This window comes from Triticum aestivum, chromosome 2D, assembly GCF_018294505.1.
Source record: "Triticum aestivum cultivar Chinese Spring chromosome 2D, IWGSC CS RefSeq v2.1, whole genome shotgun sequence".
Lineage (NCBI taxonomy): Eukaryota > Viridiplantae > Streptophyta > Magnoliopsida > Poales > Poaceae > Triticum > Triticum aestivum.
This window is the reverse complement of record NC_057799.1, coordinates 448,381,342-448,392,747: the sequence shown is the minus strand read 5'-3', so window position 1 is coordinate 448,392,747 and position 11,406 is coordinate 448,381,342. Positions and strand designations below refer to the sequence as shown.

The 11,406-nt window shown below is 43.0% G+C and overlaps 1 protein-coding gene across 1 annotated transcript; it reads left to right on the top strand.

Annotated features, from left to right (window-relative positions):
- Positions 1-271: 271 nt before the first annotated feature.
- On the top strand, positions 272-10,785 carry LOC123053746 (probable E3 ubiquitin-protein ligase ARI8). Its single transcript, XM_044477285.1, has 15 exons — positions 272-688; positions 3,300-3,424; positions 4,174-4,276; positions 4,820-4,910; positions 6,678-6,850; positions 7,165-7,269; positions 7,343-7,431; positions 8,061-8,168; positions 8,257-8,347; positions 8,428-8,517; positions 9,180-9,227; positions 9,332-9,403; positions 9,488-9,587; positions 9,666-9,792; positions 10,109-10,785. The coding sequence occupies exons 1-15, from the start codon at positions 524-526 to the stop codon at positions 10,389-10,391; spliced, it is 1,770 nt and encodes a 589-aa protein (XP_044333220.1). The 5' UTR covers positions 272-523; the 3' UTR covers positions 10,392-10,785.
- Positions 10,786-11,406: the final 621 nt, after the last annotated feature.

Genomic DNA, 11,406 nt, shown 5'->3' with positions numbered 1-11,406 from the left:
GACACAATACGATTCGAACCGCCGATCCATCGAGGGTTCGTGTTAGAGTTGCTTTTATTGGATTATCCAAAGAGCTTTGAATATGAAGTCAATAGAAAATCGCACGGACAGCTGAAAACACGGAAAGAAAAGAACCGTAAGAAAAACACTACGCGCACAAGGACGAGTGACAAGGGATAAACAACTGAAAGCAAAGTGGGGAAGAAAGGAGTAAGAAAACGAGAGGAAAAAGCTTGCGTTCTCTTCTGTAGGCAGCAGCCGAGCGAGCGAATCCACCAGACCCACCATTCCCACCAATCCGTCCTCCCCATTCCGCCCCACTCCCCCCATCCCCCCGACACCGGCGCATCCTCCTCTCCCTCCCCGCCTCTTCCCCGAACCCGCGCGGGCGCCGCCGCGCCCCCGCGCCCCGGGCCCGATTGCTCCCTCCTCGTGGTGGGCGCCGCTCCGATCCGCCCGATCCGCGCTGCTCCTGAGGCTCCGGCGGCGAGCGGAGGCGAGCGCTGGCGGCGGCGGGGCGGCGATGGACTCCGAGGACGACATGCACGACGCCAACGACTCAGCGGACGACGACTTCTACAGCGGCGGGGAGGCTGGGCTTGCCGCCAGCGATGACGGCGACGCCGACTACGACTTCGCCGACCACGACTCCGACGACTCTCCCGAGCTCCTCTCTCACCGGCAGCAGGTGATCTCGGTTTCCCGCCCAGGATGGGTGTGTGCTTGGAGTGGCGCAATCACGTAGCTCGTGTTTCCATCTTTTTGATGTTGGAATGTGCGGGAACTGTAGTTTCGTGAATCTAGACGATCGATGAGATTGCTATTCCTATGCTACTGCTATGGCCTTCCTTCTCTAGAGACTGGGCTGTGGCTCGGGCGAATGGCCTTGCCCTTGCATTGGCCGTCATCCTCAATAAATATGTGTTGGTGCAAGCTAGGGCCTCCGGGGAATATTTATTTTTTGCGTGAGAGCAGTGGTGGATCCAGGATTATAAATAACACAGCCAACATTGTTGACGAATAATATACATTTTGGCCACCTGACTGCCGATACTTTGTCCTAGACAAGCAATTACTAAATTCATAAAACTACACATACAGTAAATAATGAGATGATGCAATATTGTGAATTATGATGACAACTTTGTTTGGGATGTAATTTATAACTTTACACATAGAAGTTTAATTACTAGCAAATGGTAAGTCATGATGTTATAAGAAAGAAAAAAGTCATGATGGACCAAAACAAGGTAGGCTCTAGGGTGGTATGCATGTACCCTACTAATTAAATGCCAAATCACAGAGTATATGAGCTGCCATGCAATTCTTCAATGTCTAAATTTTGGACGTCTACACAGTGCTAGTCATTTTTATCCCACATATCCATGTACAAAACCTATTGATGTATGGGGCACTTAGGCCCCCTTTGTTTGGGCTAGAGATTCGCGAGAATCGATTCGGCCCTGGATTCCTGAAAATCGCTGCAGCTGTGGATTCTGAAGAATCAGAATCGGTTCGTTTGTTTACCCTGCGCTGCTGCAGTGGATAGAACACATGGTGCTGGTCAGACCGTCGCGGGTCAGGGAAGGGCACAACCGAGCTCAGGGGTGGCCGCCGCTGGATCGAGGACACCGGATGTGGATGATGGTGGCCGGTGGCGCGCGGTGCAGGGAGACCTCGGGGCGGCGTTTGCAGCGACAGGGGCCAATGCAGCGCAGGCGGAGCTGCTGGACAGCGGCAGAGGCGGGGCTCGCGGGCCGGAACACGGGGAGGGGTGAAGTTTGCAGTGCCGGGTCCGCTCGTTTTGGAGCTGCCAGCGAACGTGCCGCCGCCGGAACCCTAGAGAGAGCCCCGCATCGCCCCTCTCTCTCTGTTTTCGTTCGGTCAAAAATAACGATGGGAGGAGAAACACATCGTGGGGAGATTTGGGTCATGGGTGGAGTGGCATTCCTGTTGTAATAACTGGCAGAACTTGGGCTAGACTTCAAGTTGCGTAAGTGGCCGCTCAGGAATCACCAGAATCAGCAAATTCACAGCTTCGGCTTAGAAGACCATGGTAGTTCATTTTCCAAAAGCGATTCTAGGAATCTGGTGTGATAATCTGTGTGTTTGTTTGAGATTTAGATTTTGTGAGGCCTAGAATCCGAGAATCAGTAGCTGTAGCTCAAACAAAGGTCACCTTAGAACTTGACAATGGCAAAAAGAATTGCTGACCTGCTGTACCACACTACGTTGCCAAAGTCTAGCGGAGCTCCTCCCAGTTCCAAAGCAAAGTTTTTATGGGCGGACATCAACAGAGATGATGGCATTAGGATATAGTGGTTCATCTGTTAGTTACTTCTTTTCCCTGGGTTTCCCTCTTGTTTTAGTCGACGAACTTCCTAACTTGGGTAGCTTCATTATCTGGCAAACTTGAGTAGCTTATGTGGTTTCTTGTTGTTCCACTTCTCTCCATACCACTACCTTCCTTATTGACCCAGCAACACAGACCTCGCTTTTCAGTTGTCATTATCCCCTCCCCTGAAACCTTTATCTGCCTCCTTTCCAAGCTTCCAGCCATTGAGGTAATCCATTGCCCTGGTCATTTTCACCACTAGTTGCTGTCTTTACTCTACATGTGTACATAGTCATAGATGAGTGGCATTGCCGTCTGCTGATCCATCAACTGTCTGACCATCGAGAATTCCTGTCATTAGGCCGGCCCAACCCTGCCTTGTGCACTCAACCAAGTTCTTGTGAAGAAGTTTCAGCTGCTTTCTGATATCAGTCTCTGCTTTGATTGGTATATGTGTTGGAGGTATAAGGAATGTTTTATGGAAGGATAACCTGATAAGTTACTATTTGTTCCTTAAGTGTACTGTTCTGTTGGGCTTCCAGCTTCACAAACATGAAACAAACTAAATAATGTGTCTGAAAGCCAAACTCCAGCTTTTGGCTTCCTAAAAAAGCATTGGCTATTCCAACATAAGCCTGTAATAAATTAAATAAACTGGTCTCTCAGAGAAGCTACATCTAGGCCAAACTTGGACAACAATCTTCAAAGTTGCATTAGAAAAGTAGGTTAGGTTGTTTGCCAAGTCAGAATTGCACTGTTCTACCTTCAAATAATGCATTAGAATTTTCTGGTCATCAATAGTTTTAATTTATTTAGTAATCATAATGTGTTGCTTAAGTGGTTGCATTTGATACTATTTATATTGACTTGTGAAATTAATCGCTCTCAGCTCAATGTTTCTCATTGCTTATTCGACCTTCATGCCCTGCTATTCTTATCGTCATTCACTTGTTTTGTGCACCAGCAAAATTACTGCATATTGAGTGAAGCTGGTATAAAGCAGCGGCAAGAGGATGACATAAATAGGGTTTCAACCGTTCTCTCAATTTCAAAGTCGGAAGCATGTGCTCTTCTTCGCAGCTATAACTGGTAACAACCATTGCCCTATTGTTTTCACCTTGCCCTATAGTGATCTGCTCCTTTTTTGGGGTTGTTAGATACTTGGATATCGCCGTGGCTTTTAGATTCTTGTACTCTGAGACCTAAGTTACATTTCTGTATTGCTATAGTTATGTTTGACCGATTCGGACACAAAAGGTATATGTGTGCAGCAGGTTATTAAGGTGTAGATGTGTTGCAAAGCTCCGTTATCTAGTTGCTATTTATCCTTATCTTACCCATATTGCAAATATAAGATGTTCTGGAATCCATGATTGTCAACACTTAAGTTTGACTGTCCTATATATAAAAATTTCTGGATTGACTCCATAATTAGATTCGTCACGAAATACATTTCCATAACATTTAGGTTTGTGAGTTAGGACAACATATTATGGTAAAAACAGTGGTACTTAGGAATCCGTGTCATTTTATCCAAACCAAGTTATGTTTGCAATAGTTCATCCACAACAACAACAACAAAGCCTTTAGTCCCAAACAAGTTGGGGTAGGCTAGAGGTGAAACCCATAAGACCTCAAGACCAACTCATGTTTCTGGCACATGGATAGTTCATCCATGGAAGTTTATTTTCACTGCTTTTGGTTTTTAGCCTATTAGCTGAAGTGGTCATAGCTGTATACATCAAATGCTACTTGCCCATATATATGTACTTCATTTCTCCTTGTCATCTTATGTCGGTTGTTAATTCCACTTTCTCATTTAATGTTTTCCCCCACAGGAGTGTTAGTAAGGTGCATGATGAATGGTTCGTTGATGAAGAACGTGTTCGCAAGGTTGTTGGTTTTCCGGAGAAGCGCATTGAAATGCCAAATGACAGAGAAGTACATCACTACCTCAATTAATTGAACTTGTTTTTTCATTTCACTAAGTATATTTCATTTTTTCGAGTCATATGGTAGTTGTTGGGAATTGCTGTGGTACAAGCATTTCTGAGCTACCTAGTGTTCCCAATATTTCTATTCCCCCCATTACCATTTATAGGATGAGTTGTGGATGCTGAAAAAGTGTACATAAAGCATATAAAATACACACTTACTGTAGTCAGTCAATTATTGGGTAGGCTTTCATATTTGCCACTTCCCAGTATCTTAGCACCTACTTGTATCAGTATGCATGGCCACCAGCTCAGATTGTTTGAAAAAGGTACCGGTTAACATGCTTTTATCGTTGCAGGTTTGCAGTGTACATGCATTAGAACATAGTAGCTTTGCACTTGCTATGCATTGTGAGCGTCATGCGCATGTGCCATTTTTATGCCATTTCTCTTGCCTGTTTTCAATGGTTTCTAATTTCTACAAAAGCTTATGTAAAACATTTGATGCTCTTAAATATTCAACTTATACAGTTTGTTCACTTCATAACAGCTGGCATGCGGAATTTGTTTCGAAAATTGCCCCTATGCATCAATGAGTGCTGCCGCATGTGGACATCCTTTCTGTAGTGTATGCTGGAGAGGTTGGTCAATCTGTTCTTTAAATACTCCTCTGTATATGGACCTTAAGGGTGTGTTTGGTTTAAGAACAAAGTGGGATGGAATGTCATGGTTCCATTCCACCGGAATGGGTTGGTTCTGTTCCTGTGTTTGGTTGGGGATAAAATGTGGAATGTAATGGTTATATTTCAGCGTTTAGTTTGGAGAATTGGAATGGAATGGATTTGGAGATTATCTCTAACATGCAAATGTACAATATGAACAGTTACAACCTTTTTATGTTTAACAAAAATTATGCGAAATACATTTCAATTGCACAATGATTTATCATCCACATATAATCTGATGTCTACAAAATTTATCATCACTATTTTTTTTCCAAGAATAGACCAAAAATATTAATTAAGTCCCAAATTCTAGATCACACTAGTACTAATGGCAGCAAAATTTGTCAGAATCTCAACACAGAGCACATAGATGAAGCATTAATCAAGGAATGACAAGCTAGAAAAAACCAGTTGCTTCACTTGTCCCAGCTTTTGTGCTTGCCAACGCTGCCGCTTCCTCTCTGCTACTTGCGCTGCTTGCTGCCCCGGCTGCTCCTTCCTCGTTGCTGCTGCTGCCCAGGTGTGGCCACCACCGGCAAGCTGGCTACTGCCCCTTCCGCCACCATCGAAAGACAGAAGGCAGACAAGCCAACGGCCACGTGATCTGCTGCTGCCTGTACTCCACCCGAAAGACAGATAGGGGGACGCATATTTCCTGCTCGCCGTTGTCGTCGTACCGCCGTCGTTGCCCTGGTGAAGGCCGGATCCGTGCCATCCCGGCTGCCGTCGTTGGAGGGGATGCCTTGAGGATAAGGATGTCGAATGGGACGCCTCAGGTGCGCCCGGCTGGGACGCGGCCAGGGCGGCTGCGAGCGCAACGGCGAGCAGCACCAGCGCGAGGATGCGGTGGGAGTGGCCGGCGACGCAGATTGAAGGAGGAAGCCTGGCGGCGCAGATCGAGGGAGGAAGAGAGACGAGGAGAGGCATCGCATGAGAGAGGGAGAGGAGTGCGCGACCGGTTCCGCGTGATTCCTCTGATTTGGAGGTATCGCTGCGTTCCGTATCTGGGCCGAATATTCGTTTGGTGGAAACGGGTGGGTTCCATTCCAGTTGTATACCAAATGGCAGAACAAGGCCCAGGCACGGGTCCGATCCATGTCATTCCAGTTCATGACTGAAACCAAACACACCCTAAATTCTTTATTGTTGTGGAATCATGCTTTCTGTTTTCATGCTCATATTGTAACAAACCATGAACCGTCATTTCTCTGTTGCCGTATACTGGGGTGGTGATAGTCAATGATACAATACCTCGTAATTACATTCTTCTGCAACCACTTTACTTGCTTGCATGGCATGCTCTTTTGTGCATTCAATTTCTTGGATGTTCTTTTCACAGATGTTATGGCTACCTAAAAAGCTTGCTTAAACAAATGTTCACTATGCTTAAGGTCTTCGAAGTGATTAGCATCAGTTACATCTTTGTTATGCTGTAAATGAGTTGCATCCTTGTGAGATTTGCTATACTTATCCGTGGAAAGGTCCACATTGCTTGTGGATGTAACAATCTAGTCCTAAATGGAGAAGCTGATCACTTACACTAGAGACTCATCGTATAAAAAATTCAGTGCGATTGATTGGTGGTGTTTCTCTGTACCCTGTTTTACCCTTTTGCATTAATAGCTATATAATCGACCTATGATATTATGATGTCACTGCTTAAAGTTTCATGTGTATTGACAGGTTACATTAGCACTGCTATAAATGATGGTCCAGGATGTCTGATGTTGAGATGTCCTGATCCGTCCTGTGCTGCCGCAGTTGGACAAGATATGATTAATTCGCTGGCTAATGAAGAGGATAAGGAAAAGTATGGGCGATATCTTCGCAGATCTTACATCGAGGATAATCGAAAGGTAAGTTGCTATAGCTTGATATAGAGGTATTGTAACCATGAACAATGAAATGATGTGGAGCTGATATTCAGATTTATGAAGATATTTATTTGTTGACAATGTGAATATTGAACTTTGGTAGTGTTTATATTTTTCAACAACCATTATTCTTATATGCAGTTGTTTTCACATTTTGAAAGGGTGTAGTTAATTGGTAATTGTAATGAATGACACAACAGAACGATCAACTGCCATATTTAGCCAACTCTTGAACTAATAATATAAATGTTTTATTTTACTATACTGTTGATTAAAGGCATTTCTATGTGTAACAGACAAAGTGGTGTCCTGCTCCTGGATGTGAATATGCAGTAGAATTTGTCGTGGGCAGTGGCAGCTATGATGTTAATTGCAATTGTTCATATGGGTTCTGTTGGAATGTGAGTATTTGACTGATTAATTCGTTTATCTCATAATAGGCAGAATATAAACTATCTGAAATAAATCTTGCAGTGCACTGAGGAAGCTCATCGTCCAGTAGACTGTGCCACTGTTTCAAAGTGGATCCTCAAGAACAGCGCAGAGTCTGAGAATATGAATTGGTATTGTAGGATGACTTACTTTGCTTATTCTCAATCTGGAACTAGAATATTATTTTCGACACTTGGCATGTTAATCAATGATAAAGTCTACCCCCGCACCCAAGTTGTACCACTATATCACCTTGCATCCATTTTGATCACTTCAATATTGTGCATGTGCAGAGTCTTATGATTATTATTATGAGATGGGGTGTGTTGCGGATATTGTAAGCTTTAGCTAGATAACGTGGATTGTTATTTTTTATGGTAGTTGGACAATCGTCCTTGATCTCCTGGTGGGACGCACTGCATCCTGCTGTGGTGATCATGCTAGCCAACCAGGTAGGTGAAGAGAGAGATAGGGTCGAGGAGAGTTTTTTTAGCTTGGATGTCATTATTATTGTAATAACATGATGATCTTCTAAAACCACTTAATGTTTGGAGTTGTAAAAATTTGAAGTAGTTGGCCAGTTGTATGATGGATCTGATAAATTATACTCCCTCAGTTCCATAATAAGTGTCATAGTTTTAGTTTAAATTTGAACTAAAACCATGACACCTATTATGGAACAGAGGGAGTATCTTTTAGTCTCGTTTTTTTCAGGTGTGAACTGTACTGTTGTCTTCCTAACTGCTGGGTATGGTTTCAGGATACTGGCTAACTCAAAGCCTTGCCCTAAGTGCAAGCGGCCTATTGAGAAAAACCAGGGATGCATGCATATCACATGCACACCTCCATGTAAATTTGAGTTTTGCTGGTATACAATCAGTCTTCTTTTCTGTGTTCTGTTTTTTGCACTCGAAATCTCCTATAGCTGAAATGATATTTGCGTTATTATAATGTAGGCTGTGCCTTGGTTCATGGTCGGAGCATGGAGAGAGGACCGGTGGATTTTATGCTTGTAACCGTTATGAGGCAGCAAGACAAGAAGGAGCGGTAGTGATTCTGATCCTAGATGTTTACTTCATTACCTAAAGATATAATGACATGTTCTATCTGTTTTGTTGTGGTTACAGTATGATGAATCTGAAAGGAGAAGGGAAATGGCGAAGAACTCCCTTGAGAGATATACACATTATTATGAACGATGGGCAGCTAATCAGTCAGTAAGTTATTCGTTATGAAAAAAGCAGCATGTACAGAACATTACTAGGATTCATAGTGATGATTTGTACCTTTTGAAGTAGACAATTATTCTGTTAGCTTAGGTAGGGTTTGCCATTTTTTTCTTTTGCTTTGCCATCCTTGCATCATTTTTGGCGGACAAATAAATATAAGGCACTTCTGTTGAGTGTGCAGGATAATTGTTTAGAATTTTTTGAAGTGTTAGTTTTGAACTGCCTGAGATGTTCTTGGTTTCATGTGTATAGCGAACTTGTTTCATGTGATCTACTAGCCAATATAGGGCTAGCTTGAGAGGATCAATCTATGTTTTTTTTTCTTTAAAAAAGAGGATAGCGAACTTGTTTCACGCCAAATATCATGGGAGTGGCATTGTGCTGCATCGTTCTTCTTAATTTCACCTATTTGTCCAACGTTAAACCTGTTAATAATTTATAATCAATTGTAGAAATGCTGACAATAATGCAGTTTCTTGTATAAAGGAATTTTTCTCCTTGTGTTCAGATGTCGATATCAAGTCAATGCTGATTTAGGTGCTGTTTCGTGTAGACAGAGTGACAGGAATATTCCTGTTTTACCTTTACCTGTTAGAACATGTAATCTCGTAACTCTGGTTGCTTTGACACTTTTTATCTTCATGATGTAGTCAAGGCAAAAGGCATTAGGAGACCTTCAGAGTCTGCAGAATGACAAGGTATATGAATATATGTGACACTCACTGTTCATTTCACTGCTTTTATTTAGCTTACCTCAGCCTGTCCAGGACTCCTAAGACTGACTTCTGCAAATATTTCTCAGCTTGAAAAGTTAAGTGATATACAAAGTCAACCAGAGTCACAGCTCAAGTTCATCATAGAGGCATGGCTACAGGTATCACTTCACGGGTGTTATTATTCCCAAATTTAGGTCTCAAGTCTTCTTCCTCTCGTGACTGGGTTTAATTTTGAAATGTAGATTGTTGAGTGTAGGAGGGTATTGAAGTGGACATATGCTTATGGTTATTACCTCCCAGAGCACGAACATGCCAAAAGACAGTTTTTCGAATATCTGCAAGGTTTGTAGTTTTACTATCATCGATAATACATAAGCATATGCTACTCATCTGATTTCTGCTTTGTGTGTATGCATGTAGGCGAGGCTGAATCAGGTTTGGAGCGGCTGCATCAGTGTGCAGAGAAAGAACTTCAAATATACCTTGAAGCCGAGTCCCCCTCAAAAGATTTCAATGACTTCCGTACAAAGTTGGCTGGATTAACTAGGTAATTTGGATCACCTTTACATAGGTTCTATCCTTTGCTGTGATGCTATGCATACCTATGAAGTGTTTTTTTTTTGCTTCATTCATTTATGTCTCTGTCTACGCCGATTGAGATTTTCTTAAGTCTCAACTGATCTAGAAAAGTACATGTTCAGTTTAGTGAAAAGTGCTTGAGAAAATCTCAGTCGACTTTAGAATTAGCAGAAATGCTTATTCATTTTCTACTGACGACTTGGTCATCCATAACCATGTAGTATCAGTTAAGTACCTCTTTCTGCTGCGTTTCCTCTGACATTTTCCTGCGGGGTATTTTACAGCGTGACTCGCAATTATTTTGAGAATCTCGTCCGGGCACTGGAGACTGGATTAAATGACGTTGGACCTTCTACTAGCCAAAGCACGGGCATCAAGAACACTACTTCTAAGAGCCTTGGTGGTAAGAGCAAGACTGGCAAGAACAGGGCATCCGCTGCCGGCTCCAAATCAGGCAGCTCCAGCCGTGGTGTGGACGATAGCAACATTTGGACGTGTGATCAGTGTACATATGTAAACCCCAGATCGGCCAAGGCCTGCCAGGCTTGTGACCACCAACACCGATAGCACTAGTCAGTCCTTGTTTAACATCTCAGCTCCGTCGATCGAGAAGAATCCTCTCACGTCATACAGCTGTGGTACCCAACATATGCAAAAATTGCAGTTGCTAAGGATATTTGGGGCTACTGGAGTGAGGAGGCATTAGTAGAGTGCTGCATACAAAGGGACGAGATTTGTATCTGCATGTTTGTCCACTGACTGACTGCGCCCTGGCCTCGCGGCACCATCCAGTTCGTTGTGTACATAAACTATATCTGTAACTCTGTTTTGTTTCGTTGATGTAGGGTGTACTAGGAGGTGTGTGCTCCACCAGAGAACAAGTTTTTTCTGTTGTAATGCTGTTGTAATCTTTCAATAATGCATTGACAATTTTAAGGAGGTGGAGTTTTCTTGGACTGAACGGCCAAGTGGCATCAGTGTGCCGAAGTTTTGACATCGAAGGGACTTATGTGGAAGGATTGACTTGACCCGGCAAATGTAGTAAAATTACTAAATTATATTCCTGCAAATCATGGAAATACCGCTATCTGATGTACTAAAATTAGCGTAGAATGGATGGATTATGTCGTCCTGTTTTGAAATGCCTACAACGTTTCATGGATAAATGAGGGTTAGGAAAGTTGTATGAAGAAAGATTGAGTGGAGTAAATAGCATAAATATACGAGCACTGCTATGCACACGATTCCACGCACGATTCACACATGATAACGTTCCTACACCATTCCATTACCTAGTTTGTTTAATCTGTGTGGCTTGTAATCCCGTCGGGCACAAATCGTGCGTCAGCGTGCAGAGCACTTGCGTAAAAATACCACATTTGGGATTTGGGCTGTGGTTTCAGAAAACTAACATTTCTTTTGAAATTCCCTAAGATTTCATGGATAATATAATAGAATTAAACAATAAAAAATTATACATATGTTTGAGATGTATCACTCGCCTCCGTGTCGCCAAAGTAGGAGGGATCGCTCGGGTTCAGTAAGGTGAGAGATCCCTCGAGCAGACTCAGTAAGCGATGGA